The following is a 25,114-nucleotide window of genomic DNA, read 5'->3' on the forward strand; positions in this document are numbered from 1 at the left end:
ATTTAGCAAACACTTTTCTCCAAAGCAACTTCCAATGAACTCTATGTAGTGTTATGAGCCCACACACCTTATTCACAGTGGTGACTTACACTGCTAGATACCCTACTTACACTGGCTCACTCATCTATACATCAGTAGAACACACTCTCTCTGTCACTCACACACTACAGGGGAACAGGATGTCTTTGGACTGTGGGAGGAAACCAGAGCACCTCCCACACAGCAAGAACGTGTGAACTCTACACAGACTGAGTGGGGATCGATCCCATATCCTCTTGCACCACCCAGGCACTCTGAGACAGCAGCGCTACTTGCTGTGCCACCACACCACCCAAATTAGTCAGTATTTGCAGGTAAACTTATACACTTATAGTTCACACCCAGTACATACACTTAAAACACTTGTACCCAGCGATGCACCTGCTGACGGCAGCACCACGATCCTCCTCGCGCTGGAGCAGCAGAACGATATTTCATAAACAGGGGAACTTCTCCGAAGCAGCTTTCTCACCTGAAATGAAGTAATGCGTCAAATAGCGGACCATAAATTGCGCCGATGACAAGTGTCATCACGTTACAGCTGCACGGTCATCTGTGCCGATAAATCCGCTGCCACCGTTACCCAAGGCGCAAGTTGGGACGAGGGCGTCACAAGCTGCGTTCGGCGTGACCTCCAGAGCCGCAAATCTGTGGTCAAAGCATAGTTTCAATGTTGCGGTATGTTGTACTTTTCGCGTGGAATAATCTCCACGCATCAAGCGTTATCTGGCAGCGGAAATAAGCCAATAAAACCGTTAATCCGCTCCTGCTGTCGTACCTTGGAGAGAAGTACTCGGTCCGAGTTTCTCCAATACTAGTTAAGCTGTATCGTAAACGGGTGAATTGTCCTGTGTAGTTCAGTACACAGTCCTAATGCTGTAAGTCACCTTGGACAATGGTAAACTTATTATTAGTACTAGTTGTGTTATTTTAAACTAAATAGACTGAAACAGAACAACTAAAATGAAAATGTGAGATTTAAACTTTAATGAGTCATGAATAAGGGGGTGCGGTGGTGCAGTGAGTTGGACCGCAGTCCTGCTCTCTGGTGGGTCTGGGGTTCGAGTCCCGCTTGGGGTGCCTTGCAACAGACTGGCGTCCCGTCCTGGGTGTGTCCCCTCCCTCTCCGGCCTTATGCCCTGTGTTACCGGGTAGGCTCCGGTTCCCCGCGACCCCCTATAGGACAAGCAGAAAGTGTGTGTGTGAGAGTCATGAATGTCTCTAGTTTTTTTTCTTTTTTTTGACATTTCAGCCATTCTTTCTCTTAAGGCAGCGAAACAGAAATGTTAAGCCAACTTGAAATGAGGCTGAGCTGCAATGCAGGCGACAGTTTTAAACCGTACGTTTCTGCGGGTAAAAAAGATGTGCATAGTGCTATTCCTAATAAGATTATTTATAGCAGGATTTTAAAATGACAACGGAAAATACTGGTATGCACTGCATCCGGGCGGCACGGTGAGTAGCAGTGTTGTCTCACAGCACCTGGGTGGTGCGAAAGGACATGGGTTTGATCCCCACTCAGTCTGTGTGGAGTTTACATGTTCTCTGCGTGGGTTTCCTCTGGGTGCTCTGGTTTCCTCTTGCAGTCCAAAGACATACTGTGCAGGTTCCCCCATAGTGTGTGTGAGTGACAGAGAGAGTGTGTGTGTTCCATTGATGTATGGCTGAGTGACCCGGTGTAAGTAGTGTATCCAGCAGTGTAAGTCACCGCGGTGAATAAGATGTGTGGGCTGGTAACACTACACAGAGTTAATTGGAAGTCACTTGGGAGAAAAGAGTCTGCAAAATAAAAGCATGTGAATTTGTCCAACTGGTGTCTGCAGTACATATATTCTGCTCTTTTCCTCGGAGATGTCAGTGCGTGATGCGAGCTGGAGCAGTACGCACTAGGACTTTGTGTACATACCATTACTGAGAGACGTAAGCAGCGGCCGGTGAGTTACTGCGGAAGGTGAGACGTGAGCGACGAGACGAGGAGACGAGAGGACCCCCCCCCACCCCCCAGGCAGCGTACTTTCGAAGAGGGGGCTTTAAATAGACGTTTGACAGAAGGCCTGGATGGATCCAATTGCTCTTGCTAATTGAAATGCCAGATCCTCATGCAATTTCATTTCATCCCAAGCAGGAGAGCTGTAGCCATGTACGTCTCCCCAGTCGGTCACACACCCCGTGAACATCACAGACGCACCTTTCCCCAAATGGCTACACGGCCGGTTATGGCCAGAGCTCGAGTAAACAGACAAGCCTAAACACACAGGAGCGCGCTGGGGTGTGTATCAAAACAATAACCGCGGTACACACGTCGAACACATCCGGGACGCGTAGAAGCAGCAGACAAGCTAATAGGTATCAACGGGAGTGGGAGGATGCGGGTTCGGCACCGTAACGCCCGCTGTCCGAAAACACGGCGCGATTAACCCACAAAACGCCGCAATTCCTAAAAGTCTCTATTTGATTAAACGTTTGATCGGTTGATTGATTTGATTAGTTCGGGTCCCCGGCGACTTCATCTCATGTCAGAAAACAATTTGATTTCCTTTTACTTTGAATAATGCTAAGATATGTAAAAATGCACGAAACGTGTTGTAATTGTAGGTCAACACAAGCGACAATTTGTGGTCTCAGACTCTCTCGCTGTAGCGCATACCGTCACCCCCTCACCCTGCCGCCCACTCCAGCACCCACTCCATTTAGTCCACTTCTCTCAGCCCCCCCCCGGTGCTCACACCCTCCCGCAAACCCATTGAGTTGGCTGAGCTTTCTTTCAGTCTTGACACCCGATTCCTTCTTTTATCATCTGAACTGGGGGTCAAATGTCATTTCACAGAGGGTTGCGCGTCTGCTGGTTTTCATTCCGACCCTTTCCCTGACTTAGGCTGTCCAATTAGTAATAGGAAATACATCATTAGGTGCGGCACACTCTGAATTGCACACGTCATATCTTCCGTGTCATTTAAGAATTATTCTAAAACATCGCCCTGACGGTGCCGGCTGGCTGGGAGCCGTACGCTCAAAGGCTTCGAAGGAATTTGCGACTCGAAGGAATTCGAGACGTCTGCTCTGCGGCATCGGCTCTGGATCCAGGCCTTCAAGGACCTCGAAATGCGTAGGTTTTCAAGCGTCGTTTAAAAAGTAACGTGTACGCTGACGGAGAGGGCCGAACCGAACGAATTATGTGTTTAACGGAGGCAATGAAGTGCTTAAGTGTTCAGGTGGAGCGAAAACCTGCAGACGCTGTGGTCCTTTGGGACCAGGGTTGGACATCTGAGCCCTATAATGACAGCTGGAATATGACATAACCAAATAAGCGGAGCCTCCGGAGACCATGAAATGGTTTTACACATAACATGTGTTAACACAGCGGGGGGACTCTAACCACCATATCATGTAATCACTCAGACATATACACCCCAACACACTACGCAAGTCTTGGGCAAACTTTATTCCAATTCTACTCATTAAAATTCCACCTCATAAAAATTTGTTTAATTACTTAGTTCATTATATTCACGATCATCTATTTACTCAAACTGCCTCGATTCCAAGAGAGACGCCAAACCACCACGGACTGTACCAGGACAAGCGCTCACTGAAAAGGAGAGCATTTGAGTTTTGCGCCAAGAAGATGATATATTGTCAGTTATACGCACGCACATCATCTAAAACCGCTTGTCCCGAACGGGGCCGCGGCAAGCCGGAGTCAAACCCGGCAACACAGGGCATAAGGCTGGAGGGTGAGGGGACACACCCAGGACGGGACACCAGTCCATCGCAAGGCACCCCAAGCGGGACTCGAACCCCAGACCCACCGGAGAGCAGGTGCAGGCCAAAGCCGTTGCACTTCCGCGCTCCCTCCATTGTCAGCTATTTAATTATCAAATTTGTCCATCGCATTCGAGAAAAGTGAATAAATCTGAATGTAAATGTTGCGTGGGTTGGACCACAGTCCTGCTCTCCGGTGGGTCTGGGGTTCGAGTCCCGCTTGGGGTGCCTTGCGACGGACTGGCGTCCCGTCCTGGGTGTGTCCCCTCCCCCTCCAGCCTTACGCCCTGAGTTGCCGGGTTAGGCTCCGGTTCCCCGTGACCCCGTCTGGGACAAGCGGTTCAGAAAAATGTGTGTGTGTGTGTGTAAATGTTGCTTGACTAGTAATATAACTACAAAGCAAATAAAAGTCCACAGTCTGCAAGGGGTTACACACACACATTTTCAGAACTGCTTGTCCCATACGGGGTCACGGAGCCTACCCGGTAACACAGGGCTTAAGGGCGGGGGGGGGAGGGGACACACCTAGGACAGGACGCCAGTCCATCGCAAGGCACCCCAAGCAGGACTTGAACCCTGGACCCACCAGAGAGCAGGACTGTAGTCCAACCCACTGCACCACCGCACTGCTAGGGGTTATTATTAACTAATATTCAACCGATGCCTTTGTCCAAAGGTGACTTACTAGGGTACATATAGTTATTTATCTATTTATACAAGTGGATAATTTATACTTTATACTGAGCAATTCAGTATAACTTGATCAGTGTAGTTGGTTGTGTAGTAGTTAGAGCTGCTACTTTTGGACTCAAAGGCTGCAGGTTCAGATCCCATCTGTAGTACCCTTGAGCAAGGTACTTACCCTAAATTGTTCCAGTAAAAATTACCCAGCTGTGTAAATGGGAAAATAATTGTAGTATGCTTAATGTTATAGGTTGCTTTGGAGAAAAGTGTCAGCTAAAATGCAAATGACCAGGGGTATTTAAACTGCTGTGCTTTGATTTCAAGGCAGCTCCAACTGTTACGCTACCGCTGCCCCGAACGGATAGTTACAGCGTTCATTTACCATTTAGCTGACACTTCATGCAAAACGGTTTCCAGCTGTTCACCGGTTTAAACAGCAGGGTATTTATAGTGCAGTGATTCAGCATAAACACACTGCTCATAGGCAATAAATCAGTAACGGGAGCAGGATTTGAACCAACAATAAAGGTGCAGGGAATCAAATGAGCCCTGGGGAGGTGTTACTAATGGTTTGCAGTAAAACTGACAACTGGTTATGAGAGTAGGGTAATGCATGAAATGTGGAAAAAGTACCAAGAAGTGGGTGCCAGAAAGTAAAAAGACCTTTTTTGAAAAAATTTACTCAGGTAAAAGTAAAAAGTATGCTAAAATCTTCTCTGAAAGCTACAATTTCTCCAGAAATGTATTTGGGTACAAGACACCGCTTAAATGTTGTTTTGACCTAACACCAGGTATGACACTCGCACCCAGGCTATGGGAGCTTTAAGGCGTTTCTTGTTCTTCCAGCCGACCTCTTGATTACAATTGACTTTACTATTTGAATATATGAAACAATTTGTATAATCTTAAGACGAAGATGCCAGCTGAGGACTCCTTTTTAATTCTAATACCTAATTTACTATATTCAAGAAATGTTAGCAATGTAGAATATTTTGACGTTATTTTAGTTAAACGGTCATTCTTGTTACGTGCTTAATCATGCTTAGGCTTTCGGCAATTGTGCGGTTGAGGGGTTTATTACTCCTTACAAGGTTCAACATTGATTTATTTAGCTGTGTTGAAGTTTCATAAACGCTCAAGTAAATGAAGCATATTTCAAGACTGCAAATATGTCTCAGTTTTCTTTCACAGGGCTGATGAAGTGTATCACTAAATTACATTTATTCACTTAGCAGATGCTTTTCTCCAAAGCAACTTACAATGGATACTATGTAGTGTTATCAGCCCACACACCTTATTCACCGTGGTGACTTACACTGCTAGATACACTACTTACACTGGGCCACTCATCCATACATCAGTGGAACACATTATGGGGGAATCTGAAGAGCATGTCTTTGGACTGTGGGAGGAAACCAGAGCACCTGGAGGAAACCCACACAGACACAGGGAGAACATGCAAACTCCACACAGACTGAGCAGGGATCAAACCCACATTCTCTCACACCACCCAGACACTGTGAGACAGCAGCGCTATTTGCTGTGCCACCGTTATTGGGGTTCATGGTCATTTGAATCATGCAAAAGATATATTTTCGTTTGCAGTAGAACGCTTGCCCTGCTCCGTAAGGTAGACCATTGCAATGACCAGATTCTAGATCTAGGGTGGTCCATGTCTCTGAGGAATGTGAGAATCTGGCTATCTGCCTCATCTTTTTTGCTGCAGTGACTGTCTGTTGACTGAGATGAGTGACTGCAGCAACTGCATGACCATATCTGGGTCATCCCAAAAGTAAACATGATACCCAACCCCGAGATGCCTATGTTGTCACCATAACACTGAGTATAGAATACATTACATCACTCTCCCATTACCACCAGTGCCACAAAAATGCAATACTGCCAACTGCATTATATTCAGTACGTCACAGCAGATCCATGTTAATACTGCGACTATAACAGAATTCCAAGAAATTCATATCATAGTATTTAAAAGCTTTAAGTGCTTAAATTTTCTTTGTTGATGCAAAATCACTGGGATAAAATGGAATATAATTTTCAGGTCCTTGCATCAATGGCACTCCCTCTCCCTGACTTCTATCACTTAAAACATATGGCATCCCGTCAGTAAAAGAGGACAGTGCTGTGAAAGCGGGCCTTGACAAGCAATTCTCACTTTCTAGGGAAAAATGTATTATGACCTACATTTCTGGCTGAGCTACAATTTGAAATAGAATTTAATGCTGCTGAATGCTCATTTACTAAATGGCAGGAGTCACTTTGTTGATGGACATGTCTGTCTGTAACAAAGTGCTTACTTGATGTCTCTGCACCTCTGTGATCCCCAGTAATGCTGAAGTTAAGCTTTCCAGTCAGTGAATCCTATCACAACGAAGAATGAGAGCAGTAAGATGGAAAGAATCAGCCTGGATTTCCTTTGGAGGCTTCAGCAGCTGGTCACAAATGACTGCTGCAAATGGCCTGCTCACAGTCACTCTATTCTGCAAGAAGTGATGAGTGCTGGAGCTTACTCAAAGCACAGAGGAGGACCAAGGAAAACCTGGCAATGTGAAGGGAGGGTGGAGCCAGTCCAGAGGAGGCTTACAGGGTCAGAGTGTCAAGCAGATGTGCCAAAACAGATGCCACTAGAAACTGCAAGGCATTGGCATACAAAATGGATCATAACAACAGACAGGCAAGATTACTTTTTAGTGCTCTATTTATCTTATAAATAGAAAAGGCATTTCTGTCGCTCAACATTTCAAGGCAAGTCATTGTACCAGAAAGGCATTATTATTAAAAACAGTACATAAGATGTAGATCTCATCAGAAAAAAAAGATACAGAAATAAACCACAGCTACAAGGATCCAAGTATTGTTGCATCTGTTTACATTTACAATGAATAAAATTCATTTTCACAAAGAAAAAAAATTCATATCAGAATGTTCTTCACATAATTTGCACATTGTCCTTTATATCGAAACTTTGACACTGGAAATAAATCACATTCACAGAGCATTTCTTCTCACTGAAAAAGAAGCACCATAGTGACATCCTTGTGTATTACCATGATCATATAGGAATGTGCATAAGTTTTCATCTCTTTCTTGGGTTCCTTCCTCGCCCACTTCTCCTGCCTCGACCTCGTGGTTTATTCTCAAACACTGAACGTGCTGTGACCATGGCAACCCCAATGTCAGTGTCGCTGTCACCCTCTGAACTGCTACTGCTGCGTCCGGCTTTGATAGGACTTAGTTTGGACTTAGCCTCGGGAGGTGTGTGCAGAGTTTCTGATCCCTCTGTAGTCCTCTCCTCATCTCCTCCAAAGTTTGGAATTACGTCCTGCGATGCTAAGAAACCCCCTCCCCAAGTGGCCGAACCCTCTGCCTTTGTCTCCGTGCTCTTCATGTTCTTGGCCTTTACTGGGGAGCAGGCCCCTTCTTCCATGCTATTCTCTTCCTCCTCTTCCTTCCTCTTGAGGCATGTGACAGCACGGCGGAGACGTTGGCTCCGGATTACCTGCCTCTCCTGCTGCTCCAAGCGAAAGAAGGAGTCAATCCTGAGTTGTTTCTACAGGAAGAGCAGAAAAAAACCCAGAGTGAAGGAACAGCATCCCTGGATCCAGTCATTAAGCATTAAAATATCAAAATACATCATATTTTGTCACGCAACATAATCCTATCATAAATGACATCACTAAGATACAATCTGGTGATAGAAGACTTGTGGAATTTCAAAGGCCACATTTCCAAGGACCAATGTTACCGCTTTGACTACAGGATGGTATGAGTATTGAACTTTAGCACATCTGTTTCTCAGAAGAGGAAAAAAGGCTAAAAGAAGACCAACAGTTGACTTCAAGAGCATTAAAATCTCCCACGTTCGAGTCCTCTATGGATAAACTCAACCTTATATGGCACACTCTCTGTAAATGGGAGAATGGAATATCCAGCACTATGAGATCCCTCCTAAAGTAGAATGAAAGTGCAGATGTCTCTTCCAGTCAGTTATTACTCCATTGTGAAGCTGAGCATTTCAGGCCCGTGGACCTAGTTTCGCTCACATCTAAATTCTGTGATCTCTGGCTGTAGCTCCATCATGAGGAGTAAGTCACAGAGAAACACTTATTCAACATCATCCTTAAATACAACTCATATCTATACTTACCTTTCTAAACACAATGTGGCCTGAAATATGACATATCAACAAATTCTCTATCTTTCCAAACACTTTACTTGTGATTCAGTCAGTGCATCTCTCCAGCTGAGACCACCCAGCAGGTGTTACGTTTTACCTGGTGCATGTTCAGCTGCTTCATAACTGGTTGCAGAACCTCCTCTGTCCTCCTGCTGCTCCATCCAAAGCGACTCAGACAGAAAGTGAGATAGTTATGGAGAAAACTTGGATTGCTGTTGAACTTAAGAAAAAAAGTGCTGATTTATCTTGCTCTTAGACACGCCAAGCATTACTACAAATATGCAGAGAACCTGTCACCCACACAAAGGAAAGGGATATTCTTTGATAAGCTCCATGTGTGGTTGGCCCCAGGAGAAAGAGGTGCAGGAGTCATCCACAGTGGGGTGTAAATAAGCCTGGGCAACAACAGGGTTTGGGAAGCCAGGCGGCAGCAGGATTTTTCTCAGCTTCTTCTTCACCTTTGTGTCATTCGGGTTGGGTGCCAACTTTTTATTCTCCTGGGCTTCTGACCACCACTTGCTAATCCCACACAAAAACAACACAGCATTACACCAACATGGTGCACACTATAAGTCAGATTGGGAAATCATGCAAACAAACAAACCGTATGGATGAGACAACACAAACAGCGCTTTATCAAATAAAGAACAACAAAACCAGAAAATTAAAGACACAAACAATTCAAAAAGGAATGACCAAACACAACACAAACAGAACAATCCAAAAAACACCACTACCACTGCTCTTTTCATTTAATGTGTTGCTTATACTGTATATCCAACTTTCTGGGGGACAGTAAATGCTGCACCCAATCATACTGAAGTTATTCTGGATAAGTACTACAGGAGTATGACACTATCCTGAAATGGCAATCCTTGCAAATCCCACTCCCTGAATCACCTGAAGTTGGTCAATGGCTCAAGGCCTAACCCAGGGAACTCGTTGAGAATCTCCATGCCCGTCACGTAGCCCACTCCTGGAACACCCTCTGTGTAGTCGCTTCCCAGCAGGTAGGCCAGGTTGATCAACTTGCTCTGATCTAAACCTGGAGGGGTAGTTTCAAAGGCACTTCACTGCATCCCTGTGCATAGTAAACATTCACTTACAATATGACAGACAGTAGCATATCTCACCAAGCTGGTTTTGAATATCCAGGTACTGGTACAGCTCCACGTATTTGTTGTGGGTGAAGAAGTTCTTGTAGACGTGTCGGCCACCAAACAGCCAGATGTCACTGTCGTCAGTGATGGTTCCGTGCGTCTGATCCAAACGCTCCAACACTGCGCACTGGGCCTCGGCCTCCATTGGGGCCACAAAGTAAGGCACACCAAATAAGCGGAGTAACTCCTGCAGAACAACCAAAACCAAGCTGAAGTGAGTCAGTGGAGCTGCAACAAGGACATGCTAGAAAAAGGGTCCCCGTTACTCTTGTTTTCTTGCTGTCTTCACTCAGATGTGGTTGTTTTTAAACTCTGTATATGATTTGCCTATGAATGAGGCCACCTACCCCAGCCAAAAGTGTACTCTTCCAACATACCCAATTCTGCTATTCTGACACACCAGATTGACTGCTTTCTTTTCACAAGATGTCACGAAGGAACTAACAAGTGACTGGAGAATCAGCAAACCTCCCACTTCCAGCAATCAACCACAAGCAGGGAGCTGACCAGATTGCAGGAGGCGATTAAATAGCAGCCAAATACGACGCTCACTTTCTACACCCTCGAGCCCCTGGCTATTCCAAATATATTCTGAGACTCCTAGCCATACTCAGGGGAGGTTCTCACCTTTAAGCATTCAAGAAGTTTCTGTGCAGAAGAAGGTCATTTTCTGTTTGCAGTAATCCTCTCAAGATAACACTAAAAATGCATTACACCTGTTTACTCCAAGTGCTTGCTTCTTAGTATTTAATCAACCAGTTACATTCATGATTTAAAAGTATGCGGAGGACTTCAACATATCATGTTAAAAATTAAAATATAAACAACAGAAGACAAAAAGCACATTCTCATGGCAGTGCTCTCACAGCTGGAGTTTTATGGCTTTGCATAATACTTTATGTATTGTGCAGTTATTTATTCAATTATCTGACACTTTGTCCCAAGTAAATGACAGTGTTAGGATTGTACAAGATGCTACTTACAATGATTTACCCATTTATACAGCTGGGTGATGTAATCTGGGGAAATAAAGCAGTAATGCTAAGTACACTGGTCAAGGTTACTACAGCAAGAGTGAGGATTCAAACTTGGGGCTTTCGATTCCAAGGTGAAAGCTCTAATTTCTGCTACCTGCTGCCCCCCTAGTATGTGTAATAGGTAATTTGTGAGAAATCTGAAATTCCTCTAAATTCCTCATTTCTCTAAATCTAAGATCTAAATTTTTTGCCAAACTTCAAAGTATCCCAAGGAATTACATCTAAATACCTACACTGTTTAACATAAGAGCTATACTGAAAATAATTAAGGGGGGGGGGGGGGGGGTGTGGTGGCACAGCGGGTTTCCTTCCTGGGTGTGTCCCCTCCCCCTCATCCTTGCACCCTGTGTTGGTGGGTTAGGCTCCGGTTCACCGTGACCCTGCTTGGGACAAGCAGTTTCGGGCAGTGTGTGTATGTTTGAAAATAATTAAATACCTCCTGACTCAATCTCATCATTAACATCCTATTATCTTCCACAAGATAACATTAAAAACTGTACCATTTTTGAGTTACAGGTTTTTTTCTCCCATTTTCACACTGGAAAATTACTTTGGCAAATATGATGTTCATTTACAAGCAAAGTAAATGAAATTTACATGAAAGTAAACATTTCAGTCCACAGAACAAAAAATGAATTTACAAGTGTATACAGGTATCACGCAATACTTAAGATATATCGTATGTAGCCATTAAGTTTACTTCTATCTCAGAGTTGTACATTTTTTCAACATACTCAGAGACCAGTAAAGAGGCTTATAGACTGGAATACTGGAGGTCACCCCATTACCTGCTCCAAACAGCGGGAGCAGAAGGTACGGGTAGGAGTGGTGCTGGACGGGGTGAGCTGGCTGTTAATCCCACAGAACAAAAGAGTAACACCATGTGGGTTGACTACGAATTTGAGAAATCTCTGAAAATAGTTGGCTTTCTTACAGAAAACAAAATCCCTTTTTACCAGACCACATGCAGGTGTATACACACACACAAACACACACACACACACACCAAAATTATTTAGTTGGCCTTCTCGTGCACAAAAACAATCCCCATAACATATTCAAACAAACAGCTGCATAGAATTAAACTGGATACCTTCTGCAAATATTTCCTCTGTGTTTCTTTTCAGTGGTAAACATGAGTGGATATCTAAAATAAGAGGGCCAGGTCAGAACCACAGTGCTGATCAGAACACATTCCAGTAGCTACCGCCATCCTGATAAGACTGCCGGCTCATGTATTCAGTCTATTCCAGCATTTGCTGTTACTCAGGCATTTGGCTTGTTAATGCAGTTTAATCCCCCAGGAGACCACAAGCATTATTTCCAGCCCCACATACTAGATATGAGTAAAAGTCTAAACCTGTGAGGTATTTCAGATGCCATGAATAACAAAGTGGTGTATCACACAGCAACAATGGTGTCCCAAGTGTCGTATGAAAAGGTGGTGAGGAAACACTCTCACCTGGCTTTCTAGGTACATCTGCCCTGTGATGGTGGTAGCCATGCGCTCCTGCTGCTGTTTCTGTGCTTCCAGGGTACTCTGCTCTGACTGCAGAGTGCTCTCCAGCTGTAACAGCTCCTCCTGTAGAAGAGGAAAGGAAGTGGCAGTAGGGAAAACGAGCACTCGCATTTTCCTGCTAATGCTACACATTGGGTAGCAAGATCATAAAATGACTCGACATTAAGGGCCCCCAAATGAGCTGAGCACGTGGTTCTACTCACCAGGTCAACATAAGCAATAATAGAAAAGCATCAAGTCAATTCCACTTCTCTTGATGTTGCCTGCTTGAGTTTTTGGCATCACATCAATAGTAACCTCAAGACCCCACAAGCATCAAGCCACATCTTTAAACTGCAGCCATGTAGCATTTCTGTTCTAGTTAAGGGTGTTTATAAATAAACTTGCATAGCTATTATGCAACGGTAATTCAGGAATCAGCAGCATTTAATTTTTACCCTGTATTTACATGCTTTAACAGTACCACAGTGATTACCACGTCCATATGTTCCCACTGCTTGTCAGCAGCATCAGCCAAGGTTTCCTGGGAAGACTGGATCCTCTCTTTCTCCTCATCAGCACCATCCAACTGGGGAGGGCCATGGCTGGGTGGTTCTGCCAGGGAACCGCCCTCACTCCTCATTTCCTTCGTAGAGACTTCCTCTGGCACTGGCTCTTCTTCTTTTCCTTCTTCCTCACTCTCCTCTTCCTCTAGATCTGACACGTCAATAAAATTTGCTGTGGGAGGAACATGAGGACAAAAATCAGCTTCAGATAAATTCCACAGAATAACACACCTGTATCATCACCCCCATCAGTTTCATCACTAGCACATAACCCCCTTCGTTCATTATGTTGCACAAGAATGACAAATATTAAGATAACCCTTTATTGGTCAAGTAAATTTGCACATCCATGGAATGTGAATGTGTTTTTGAGTTCCTACCTTCAGAGTCATTATCATCATCTGTGGTCACACACACTCTCTCAGTGGCTACCTCCTCAGCCACTTGGGTACTGTCTTCAGGAGAACTGTCAGGAACACAAGTCATTTGCTGTCTACTGGGTGGAGAACACTGATCTGAAGGCAATAACCGAGGCCCTAACTGCAGCCCACTCCCCTCACTCTCATATCTCTCCAGAATCAGGCCGTGTGGAGAATTTAATGGTTCCGATTCTGGATTTGTATCTGGTTTTGACTCTTTTTCTGCTTCCTCCTCCAGCTGAGGAGTAGAGGAGAGAGATGACTCAGAATCCGGTGGAGTCAATCCAACATTTGAGACTGCGACATTACCACAGTTAACACTCAGCTCCTTGCTGTCCAACAGTGAGCCTGAGCGAACATCCTTCTTTTCCGTGGAGTCGTCCATCTCCCTCTCTGAGCTGTTAACAGAGTCTGTCAGTTGCTGGATGGGACTTCTTTGGAGTGGGGTCACTCTTGTGCTGGACTGATACACAGGAGTACAAGGATCTGCTTCCTCCTCAGTCAAGGCACGCTGGATGGCAAGCAACGTACGAGGAGACAGTTGCTCATTGGGCTGCTGGCTCCTGACAGCCACGGGACTGGAGACATGGCTCTCCTCATCAGAACTGCTGTTCATGGCAGCCTGGATTGCCTTCAGGGTGCGAGGGGAAGGGGGGAGTGAGGATGAAGGAGCTACATCCTGGGCAATGGGGTTCTTTGACAGGGAGGAAGGCTTCTTCTCAGGGCTCTTCTCAGACAGAGGGTGCCACAGAGGCTCCGGTTTTTGTCTGCCAACCCAATCACAGCTGGTCCAAGGCACAGAAGTCACCTCCTTTTCCGAAGTTTTCTCCTCACTCTTAGAACCTGATGAGAAAAGAAGAGGAATATATCTCTGCGTAACCATACAATTCCAATGCAATACCAAAGCATTCTTTGATACTTTCACTTAAAGTGTTTATGCAGATGTATGTGTGGGTACCTACCTTTGATGAGAACGTAGTGGGCGGTGTCCTCGGACACCAAGGATCGTGCCTCCACCGTGCGTCCCCTGTTTTCCTCCTGCAGCACCCCCAGACCCCGCTGAGCCATCTCCCGTTCAACCCCCTCCATGCGTTGGTTCAGTTTGTTCCTGTTCAGAAGGCCTGCTAGCTGGTACTGCGAGAACTCCTTGGATTTCTGAAAGTGGTTTGTTATATTGAGTCATGCCAAGATATAATGATCTTATGGACAAATGTCAGCCTGAAATAACCACTTTGGATTTAAAATAAGCATTTAACTCTTATAACTGCACACTAAAGCCACACTATGGAGAAACACTTATCATGTCAGCTTCAACTGGTGAAATTAGTAAGTACGTTCGGAGTAATTTCAAAATGCCCAATTTACATGTCAAGATAATGTAAGGATGGGCTTATGAAGCCATGCATGGGTTTGGTGCTTCAATATTTGACTGAACAAGTTTTAAAACATGTAATTGTGTATATCTGTGTGTGTTTTCATAACCTCGGGGGGTTTCTGGAACATTGTCCGTCGCCTCTTGCTGAACTCTTTCATGTCCCTCAGGATCTCATGTTTCATCTCTGCTGGCAACTGAGCAAATTCCTCTGAGTCGATGTCCATGGAGTTCAAATTCTGAAAGATCTCATCCTACCAGAAAACATGCGGGACAGCTGGTAGTGTAGTGGTTAGAGCTGCTGCCTTTGGACCCAAAGGTTGCAGGTTCAAATCCCACCCCCAGCTGTAGTACCCTTGAGCAAAACATTTACTCTAAAATTGCTCTAGTAAAATTACCCAGCTGTGTAAATAGGTAATTAACTGCAAGTACCTTAACATTGTAAGTTGCTTTGGAGAAAAGCATCAGCTAAATGAATTAATTTGAATTCCTTCACTCATTCAAAAAGTATACAAACCAAGAAAGAATTGGGGTGCACAGCCTTTTGTTATTCTAACATTTATGAAAAGAGCAACTAAGAGACTGACTCTATTCCCCATCTGACGGACAGAGCCCATACTATATAACTTTCAGTCTTTTTCAAAATATAAAAATATAACTACGTAACTTGAGAGCCATTGAGAAAGTATTTTAAAAAATTTTTGTCTAACATACATAGAGGACATTGCTAAATCAAGGTATAGATACCAGCTGAACTGCTAGACTGCAAAAACCAAACAGCACGAGGTATTTCCCCAAGAACAAGGGGTCGAGTCCTGCAGTACGTACCAGTCAAAAGGGCAAGTACACTTGCTGGAAACTAGCACTCTATGAGGCATTTGGTTAACAAGCTTGACCAAGAGATGAGCCGACTTCTGTTCCCAGTTCTTCTACAGCAATTTCCAGAGATGTAGGACATTTTTGGGCTATTCTACTTTTACTCTTCTCTCCAGTTCCGCCCACACAAGTGTCGCCCAGGTATACTCACATTTGACAGGTAATGTATACTGCGCAATGTACAGCCAGGTCAAACAGAGTAGGTTTTCATAAGTACAGTCAATGCCAACTACAGTGTTCCCTAAATGCAGGTTTATTACTGCTGGTACTAACAGTCAGCGTAGCTGAAAGCTGCATGGTAACAAAGGGCACTAGTCCGGGTAAAGCAGAGCAGAGTCGGCAAAGTTCCTGGCAGTGACGTACACTTGTGTTTTTGCAGTCAGCACATTTCACAGTACAATAAAACAAACATTTCAACAAAAATCTCAGGCACATTAGATATGACCTCTAATGAATGCATACCAAGTGTGACTGTCACTGTACGAAAACAGTTGACAGGAGACATTAGGACCTACCCAAGCTGTATTTAAAGAGCTCTGAAACGTTTCAGTGGAGAAAAGACATATAACTGCCATTAGTCTTCTTTTCACTTGCTAACATACCTGAACAATTCTGTTTATCAGTGTGTAAAATCAAAGCACAAAGCTATTCTCAATGAAATGAGCTTGGCAGTAAATGAACAGCAGCTTTAACCCAGTCCACTAGCAGTAGAAGAGAAGTTATTTTCACCAGGATGTCCACAAATTAAACATTAAACTCAACCAACAATGTATGACTACTATGTAACATGTTAAGAAACACTGAAAAACTGAAAGAGCACATATGCTCACATATTATATTGGTAGAATAATATTTCATATGTGTTAGCGGGACACGATATAATGATTACTAATTATAACATCCCTATATAACATTTCTACATAATAATATTTAAGCAAGATGTCATAGTGTCCACTGTGATCAAGCACTTGATCCACTGTTGCTGAAATATTAAACTTTACAACTTTTCGGCACAAAGTAACTAAGGAATCAGTTAATCGGACACAAATACTAGCACACGGAAAACCCTCTCAACCCTTCACTCACACAGACAGTAGAGCTCTGTCCTGTCTGAGATACACTTACCTGTATCCCGTGTTGATTCTGTATGTTCTCCTCCCATTCTGCTTCTGCCTCATCTTCAGAGCTGCTTCAACAAAAGTAATCAGACATTATGTCATTATGCTGGTGATGAATTTAACTGAAATGATAGTTAAATTACAATTCAGTTCCACAATTAATCTCATTTACATAGTTGGCTATGGAAGCTAATGGAAAGCCCAAAAAGCCATTAACCCTGGAGGAATCATAAATAGATAAAATCAATTCACTAAACTACATAAAGTAAGATTTTATGTGATAACTAGCATTGCAGTAGTTAGAGCAATTGTCTTGCATTTGAAGAACGTAGATTTGAATCTTTCTATAGTACCCAAGCAAGGTACTTACAACAAATTCATACAGTGAAAATTACCCACAGGTATAAATGGGTAACAACTATAATTAGCTTTGTAAATACACATAACGTTGTAAGTTGCCTTTGAGAACTGTGTTAGCCCACTACATATAATAAATACAATAACAAAAATATAATTTCATTGTTTACCAGAAAAGTCTAGAAGCAGACTGTGCACCACCTACTGGTGTCTGACATTACATGAACCCTGGGTGAGGTTTTAAGCTGTGTGCAGTACGCTGAAAGTACATTTTATGAGCCTAGAGACCCACTATTATTGTTGCTAGAACATAAATATTATTATACTCACCTTTGCTCATTTTTTTCCAGGGCAGGTAGCACGTAAATATCATCCACTTCTTCTCTTCTAACAGAGGATATGCTTGGCAGTGGCTCTTGACTATGGTATATAACAAAAAAGTGGTTGGTTGGTACAATATCTCCCTTCTTTCTCCTCACCAGGGCTCCTTTCTCCTACAACTCAGAATTCTGTGTCTTCACATTCTTTTCACCTGGCACCGCCCATTGCAGCTCTAATGGCTTGTCTCTTAAGGAAGGTCTTGAGGAGTTTCTCGTTGGTCTGCCTGGAAGCCACACTCATCTCCTCTTTCCTCTGTCTCCTGTTGGCCTGGAAAACCAAAATTTGGGTCCTCAAGTCTGTCTCATAGTCATTTAAACACAGACTCCACCTGAACGCAAGTCCAACACACTTGCCCTGTACCTCAGCTGAACTCCACCCTATAAGTCAACACTCACCAGGGTCTGCTTTTTGAGGAGCGGTGCTTCACCATCGAAGATGAAGACCGGACGGATTCGGAAGAAGAGGAGCTTGCAGAGTCGGTTAAACAGAGTGAGCAAATGTGCATTCTGCACGCTGTTCCCCTCGCGGTCCCTCACCCCCTTCACGGCCTGGTTCAACCAGATGCTGATATCTGTATGAGAGCTCAGGGTTCCTAACGCTCCGAGACAAGGGTACGGGGAACTACAGCACACACAGCTGATGTGAGTACCTCACACATATACATCAATAAATACTAATAAAATTGAATATCCAAACTACAATAACCCTCTACACATAGAAGAGAAACAAGTGCCGTAGTGGTCTGAGGTGCTGCCTTGCAGTCAAAGGAGCCAGGTTTGGATGTCCCTCTGGCTGCAGTAGTACCCTTTCAAGGCACTTGAATTAACACAGTGATAAATGGGTAACTGCTGGCATCATAATTCCAGGTGTCGTACCCTTGAGCAAGGGACTTACTCTGAATTGCTCCAGTAAAATTACCCAGCTGTATAAATTAGTAGAAAATTGTAGGTACCTTAACATTGTTAGTTGCTTTGGAGAAAAGCATCAACTAAAGAAATAAAATAAGATGACAATATTCTTCCAGCTGGTAGTGCAGTGCTTAGAGCTGCTACTTTGCAAGCTGATGGCTGCTGGTTCGAATCCCACTTCTGCCGTAGTACCCTTGATCAAGGTACATACCCAAAATGGATACAATAAGGGTATCCTGGTGTGCAAATGGGTAAACAATTGCAAAGCTGATCATCTAACACTGCAAGTGTCCTATGATGAGCAAGGATACCCACAGCCAGGATCTTGCCCTCCAGTGTCTCGGGGTTAATGGGTTTCCCTGTGCTTTCCAGCAGCTTCCACAGCCCGTGAACTCCCATCGCTCTGTGAAAAGACACAGACAGTGCACTGTCACTGTGTAACACGGAAATAAGTTATAAACCATGATCGACGACAAATCTCCTTTCAAAGGCGCTATAAATTGTATCATTCTTGTAAAGATTATGTCCACCTGGCTGGAGAAAGAGCTCAAGCGCTCAAAGAAAGACACTAGCACTCAAAATCCATCCAGCATTCCTTACGGACTGCGCCACTCTACAGACTCAATAAATCAAATCACCAAAACAAGAGTTTTATGAAAAAAAATGACTTTTCACTTATTCGCGTAAAGATATACTTTAATTTTACCGTCTCTATGAACCGATGTATTAAACACCTTCGCGCACGAGCGCAGCCAAAACAGACAGCGGACACCAGGAAGTAGCTGACCGGCTCGTATAACCCAGCCCCTTTCCTATGTGTGTAACACTGTTTACTGTCCGCCGGACAACAAGTGCCGTAGTGATGTGGTACCGCTGCTTCTCGTTCCTCAGCTTCCACTTCCACTTGGATCCGACCTTTAAGATTAATTTATGATTAAATAGTCTCGTTGATGGGGAATGTGCCAAACAGGTTTATAAAAATATCCACATGCATAAATAAATAAACTATTTCACAACGGTATTTACATAGTGTTTGTGGCCAATTGACTTGTTGCTAACAAATTTGGTTTTTTATTTCACAAGAACCACTGGTGGCACAGCGGGTTGGACCGGGTCCTGCTCTTTGGTGGGTGGGTCTGGGGTTCGAGTCTCGCTTGGGGTGCCTTGTGATGGACTGGCGTCCCGTCCTGGGTGTGTCCTCCTCCGCTTCCAGCCTTACACCCTGTGTTGCCGGATTAGGCTCCGGTTCCCTGTGACCCCATCTGGGACAAGTGGTTCAGATGATGTGTGTGTGTGTGTGTGTGTGTGCAGAACCACCAATTACAGTAATCACATATTCTAAATATTATGTTCTTTACAAAGAAATGAGAAGTTAAGAAATGATTGCTTAAAATATCAGAATATGAAGCAGGACAATGAAAGCTAGCTGAAGGAAAATGAACATCATTTAAAAATGCAAAAATGATCATAGAGTGAGTCTATACCGTAGGGTGCTTGCAAGTAAGGACCAGACCCATACACACATTCAGTTCAAAACGAGCAGTTATAAACTGTCAAACAATTTGTACTTACAGTGCCGCTTGAAAGTAAGTGAACTCTAGGGATGGTCATTATTCTTGTATAAAATATTAGAATAAACTTACAAAATGTAAATATTGACATACCTTTATAAAATGAATAAATGATGATGATGATTTACACACCTGATCTACTCACGTCTCACCTACTCGACAATCACAATGCAACTTGGGGTTCACTGTTGTTGGCACCACACACGATTTCTTTTGAACCAACATATGGAACTGGTAATTACACACCTGTTATGTCAGATGAGAAAGACAGGTTCTGACTAAATAACGATTTTGTGGTCAAACTAAGAAACAAAGGGGGGTTTTGTATATACAGCAGAACTCTACACAGCACCGATGCCGGAAGATCCCGTGAGCGCACCGCCCCCTGCTGGAACCCCCGGAACCGCAGACACCGCTGTAATGAAGTCGTGGCCGGAAGTGTCGCACTGAACTCTGGTGTGACGTAAGTGTCGCCTACGTGCATAAGTTTTGCAGTGACCGCGTTCGTGTCTGCTTTATTTCTGTTGAAGCGGTTCGTTGGTAAACAGACTCCTGTTTATAGCTGAGATAAGATAAGTACTAAGGTAGCTTTGTGGCACTGACACAGCGTGCCGCTGGTTTTACGGATGGCTGCACCCGGAGGGAAAGCGGTACGGTTTCAGGAGCAGCTCGGGTCGGTGAGAGCAGCGAATCGAATCACGAATGTGATGTGTTTTCCTCACACTCTGCTTACTGCTGTCGAAGTGTACACTGCTCGTGGTACCTCCATACGGGGGCTACGCGTTTTGTTACTTGTTCGCTAATAATATATTCTGCGACTTTCTGTTTCTTGAAGAAGTTGTACAGAAAAAAAGGAGTAGACACTATGGGATGTGCTAGCTATTGTGAAGTTAACACAGCTAATTACTCCACACACAGCGGAGGAAAAAAAGGAAGAAAAAAATAAATAAATTGAAATGTGAGTACCGGCGTTTTACAATTCGCAGCCGCTTTTAAACTTCCCAGCGACACATTTGAAGGAGCTTATGATTTAATATATATGTACGCTGCGGGCAATGCGACACCAATAAGCTTGAAATATTAAATAGGGAGCGTGCATAGGAAAAACACTGTATGTGACCGGCGCGGACCGGACCCGAGGGCTTCGACGCCATGTTTCGCTGTTGACGTCACGTCGTCACGTGACCGGTGGGATTTCCCTTCGCTTTAGTTTCCAAAGAAAGTTTTTATTCGCACATCTGTGTCTGCAGAAACTGCACGAAAACGACAAGGTGTGTGTGTGTGTGTGTGTGTGTGTCAGTAGAACTACTAGAAGCTAGCTGGGTGTGTACTCTCTGCTCTCCCTGGCTGTGTTTGCACACGTGTCCCAGTGTGTGTCACTTTGCACAGTGAGTGAGTGTGACAGCAGAGCATGAAGTGAACAGTCTGCAGTGTGTCCTAGCCCACGGTTCCACAGTGTCTCCTCAGTGATCTGCTGTGAAAGCCATGGAAACTTTGAGTACACACTCCTTGGCTGCATGTGTGTGTTCCCATAAAAATCATGCTCTGGCTGCAGCAATATTCTTTTTCCTTTGTTTCTGTTTTGCCCTTATACCTGCTTCATGCATCGGTTTTACCATGTCGTATGACATTTATGGACCACCTGATACTCATTTCATTTCGGTTACAGGATAAAAGCTGAAACTCTGTCTAAAGTGCAAGCAGATTTTCTTTACTCCTTGTTGTGAAGAATACGTGAACTATGTCAGTGGTGTTGCTTCCTAAAGGTAAGACTTCATTTCTTCTTGGTGCTGTGCTTTTCTACATATATAGATGTATGTCCTGTTCAGGCAAATTGGGGGCTCTCCAAATTGTCCCTCATGTGTGACTCTGAAGTCAGATGTGTATAGAAGAATGGTCCTGTGGTGGACCAGCATCTTGTCAGTGAGGCCCTGTGCATTCTGGTATCAGATTTGCATCAATGCAATCCTAAATGTCAATTATTCATCCAATCCTACATTTCACTGATGCTCTTGTCCAAAGTGACTTACAATGTAACAATGATTTAGCTGTTTATGCAGCTGGATAGTTTTTATCATTGCAATTCAACATAATTAATTTGCTTAGGGTACTACAGTAGAAGGTGAGGTTTGAACCTGGGTCCTTTTATAGCAAGGCAAAGACTCTTGTTGCACTACCATCTCCCCCAGAATGAATACATTAGCTGAGAAGAGAAGGATGGATGAATGCATTAGTCGATGTACATTGATTGGTCTGTTTACCACTATCATGCCCAGATGAGCCTTTACACAGCCTCTACTCCTATATTGTACGTAAATATTAGTTTGTGTACCTTAAAAAAATTTGTTGGAAGGTGATCAGGAATCGTCTGTTCTGAGTTTTATGCACCTACTTGTGCACTGAACATCGGTGCATATAGTAGAAAGAAACTAACTACTTAAGAGTCACACGTCTGCAACTATGTCTCCCTTTCTCCTAATGTAATACACAAATTGTATTTCTCTGAGATGTACATTGCTTTGGAGAAAAGTGTCTGCTAAATGAATAAATATAATGTAGAATGACCGTGGCACGAAACGACTGTATTCCAGCCTCAGTGCCTGTACGAGGCTCTGGCGATGGCATGGAGACAGATATGCCGCCTCTTGCCTCGGAGATCACCACCGATACGCCGATGCAAGTGCCTACGCCTCAGCACAGCCCCAAGGCCACTCTCCCGTTGCTGCACCCTGGGGTTCTGCACCTCGGCAAGGTGAGCAGGGAGGCGTGCGCAGAGGTGGAGGCGACACGCATCCTGGTTCCACACTCCGCCATCAGCAGGAGCACTCGCGTACTGGCCCCGGCCCCGAACCCCGCACAGGGGGAGCAGCCTTCAGCAGAGCCCTCCAAACAGGCGCAAGACTGGAGGAGTGCCCTGGAGAAGCTGCAGAACTCAGAGCGCAGGCTGCTGCAAGACAAGGAAGGACTCTCCAACCAGCTGCGCATCCAGACTGAGGTACGTCGGAAGGGGGTGGTATTCAGTCACTGACCCTCGAGTTTACATCTGTGAACACTTGTCTCCTTTCTATAAAAGTGTATTTTATAACGTCAAGCGTGATGCATAACTATTTGTGTGTTATAGAACCCAAGTACAAGAACATTTATAGAGGATATGCTGGCGTAGGGAAAAAATTAGTATGCTGAACAAATGCTGTGAAACGTTTTTGATGATCCTGAATGAAGGAATGAATTAGACACTTTTTGCTGCAATTGGTTTTCTGATCTGGAATATAAATCGTTGGTCAGCATTAGCAGATGTATAGCTGATGAGCAATTGTGTAGTGTAAAGGAAAACTTTCAGGCTCTGCCTTTGCTGTTCAGGTGAACAGGGAGCTGAAGAAGCTCCTAGTGGCCTCCGTGGGGGACGACCTGCAGTACCACTTTGAGCGACTGGCCCGGGAAAAGAACCAGCTGGTGCTGGAGAACGAGACACTGAGCCGCAGCCTGTCCCAAACCGCAGAACAGCTGGAGCGTATGAGCATCCAGTGCGATGTGTGGAGGAGCAAGTTCCTTGCCAGCAGGTGCATTGGGGGGGGGGTTTGATTGAGGGTACGGTCCCACGAGTGCGTGACAGCAGGCTGCAGCATGCGAGGACTGACTTACTGCCTCCCCAGGGTAATGGCAGAGGAGCTGACAAATGCACGAGCCACTCTCCAGCGCCAGACCCGAGAAGCCCAAAGCGCTATACAAGACCTGCTCAGGGAGAGAGAGGAGTTCTCAAGAGACATGCTGCATACCCACAGGTAACATGTCCTGTGTTGTACACATACGTGTCACGTATGATCATTCTGGGGACTTCACATTAACTTTTTAAGGGCAGTTGTGGTGTTGCTTTGCGTTCTAGAAATATTGCTCAAGTTTGCCATCTGTACTTAAACTTTTCACTTGGACTGTACATACACACATGCAGATTGTCCTCTGATCATGATGGTAATGCATTTGTTTGTGCGGTTGACAGGTGTCTGGAGCAGCTGCTTGTCTCACTGCAGTGGGGTCGGCAGCAGACCTATTACCCCAGCGCCCAGCCCCTAAGCACTGGTGAACTGGCGGCAGCTAATAAGAAGCTTGCTGATGCTGTGAAGTGTCACTTGCTGGGAAATGTTGGCAGCAGCAGTAGTCTGAAGAGCACACAGGCCTCAGAGCTGTGCAACACCCCTGCAGAAAAGATGGCAGAGAAGGTAGGATGGTGTTTCTGCTCTACCTTGGGCACCCTGTATGTTCCTTGGGTGTGGGACTTTCATCAACGGTCTTCAGATATTTGTCATAGTCCTTTAGCACCATGTTTTCTGTTGCCTTCTCATACATTCATTTGTTAACATTTAGAAGTGGTTTTATTACCATTTTTGTGGACTTGAAACAAAGTAGCTCAGCTCAATTAAAATATAAGTTCATCTTGCTTCTTGTCAATTGTGTGCATGCTTGGGACTGACTGAAATGCTGTGTCTTTTTAGGTGTTGAAGATTCTTGACCCAATGCAGTGCTCTGACAGCGATGCTGGGTCCACCACGTCTGCGTTCTTGCCCAATAAGAAGAACATAGGACGGTTCCATCCTTACACGCGCTATGAGAACATAACCTTCAACTGCTGTGAGCGCTGTAGTGGAGAGTTGCTTGTGCTATAGGCAAACGGTCTCAACTGCTGTCGTGGACAGTGTCTGGTAACCGTCTACTGATGTACACCCTGTCACAGATTGCAGTTGTGTAGCTTAGAATGTTCATTAGCTTCATGTGACTACAGAGCTCCTGTTCTCCTGAGGGCAGTGAAATTTTGAGCGCTGGGTTAAGCTGTCAGTACAGAGCAGAAGTTGCAGACTCATTTTGATGTCCTTGTGGCCTGAACTGGATTTAGTACAGTGATATTTTAGGCCCTATATTAAGCTGCTTTTTAGGTGAGTTATGTAACCCTAATTTCAGGATTGCTCATGATGAGGTGGCCATTTATGGAGTCTTGGAGCTTTTGGTACTTCTGCGCTTGCGGATTAACCAAATACGCACACAGCAGTGGAAACTTGTTTTGCAATGTTTTCTTTGCACATCTGTCTGAACTTTAATTTTTTTGTTAACATGTATTAATTTGTGAAACCTTTATTTGTTTACCATCTTGAGTGGTTTGAGTTTTTTTTTTTTTT

General features: G+C 44.4%; 2 protein-coding genes across 7 annotated transcripts; one reads left to right on the forward strand and one right to left on the reverse strand.

The window, feature by feature from the left end:
- Nucleotides 1–7,172: 7,172 nt before the first annotated feature.
- ercc5 (excision repair cross-complementation group 5) lies at nt 7,173–20,295 on the reverse strand. Of its 4 annotated transcripts, none has more exons than XM_018758968.2 (16): nt 20,193–20,295; nt 18,687–18,778; nt 17,863–18,038; nt 17,619–17,734; nt 17,417–17,506; nt 16,737–16,800; nt 14,846–14,989; nt 14,326–14,518; nt 13,325–14,206; nt 12,875–13,116; nt 12,343–12,462; nt 9,817–10,030; nt 9,584–9,728; nt 9,002–9,202; nt 8,781–8,865; nt 7,173–8,056 (listed from the first exon to the last, which is right to left on the reverse strand). In XM_018758968.2, the coding sequence occupies exons 2-16, from the start codon at nt 18,772–18,774 to the stop codon at nt 7,583–7,585; spliced, it is 3,234 nt and encodes a 1,077-aa protein (XP_018614484.1). In that variant the 5' UTR covers nt 18,775–18,778; nt 20,193–20,295; the 3' UTR covers nt 7,173–7,582. The 4 variants fall into 4 exon arrangements, with proteins under 4 accessions (XP_018614484.1, XP_018614490.1, XP_018614498.1 ...); XM_018758974.2 differs by lacking the exon at nt 20,193–20,295 and adding an exon at nt 20,079–20,182; XM_018758982.2 differs by lacking the exon at nt 20,193–20,295 and adding an exon at nt 19,082–19,204 and having other exon boundaries at nt 16,737–16,797.
- Nucleotides 20,296–20,414: 119 nt separating this feature from the next.
- blzf1 (basic leucine zipper nuclear factor 1) lies at nt 20,415–25,114 on the forward strand. 3 transcript variants are annotated; one of them, XM_018758993.2, is made up of 7 exons: nt 20,415–20,623; nt 21,616–21,712; nt 22,538–22,941; nt 23,307–23,506; nt 23,600–23,728; nt 23,944–24,163; nt 24,437–25,114. In XM_018758993.2, the coding sequence occupies exons 2-7, from the start codon at nt 21,688–21,690 to the stop codon at nt 24,605–24,607; spliced, it is 1,149 nt and encodes a 382-aa protein (XP_018614509.1). In that variant the 5' UTR covers nt 20,415–20,623; nt 21,616–21,687; the 3' UTR covers nt 24,608–25,114. The 3 variants fall into 3 exon arrangements, with proteins under 3 accessions (XP_018614509.1, XP_018614516.1, XP_018614524.1); XM_018759000.2 differs by having other exon boundaries at nt 20,415–20,619; XM_018759008.2 differs by lacking the exon at nt 20,415–20,623 and adding an exon at nt 20,634–20,904.

This window comes from Scleropages formosus, chromosome 12, assembly GCF_900964775.1.
Source record: "Scleropages formosus chromosome 12, fSclFor1.1, whole genome shotgun sequence".
Classification (NCBI taxonomy): domain Eukaryota; kingdom Metazoa; phylum Chordata; class Actinopteri; order Osteoglossiformes; family Osteoglossidae; genus Scleropages; species Scleropages formosus.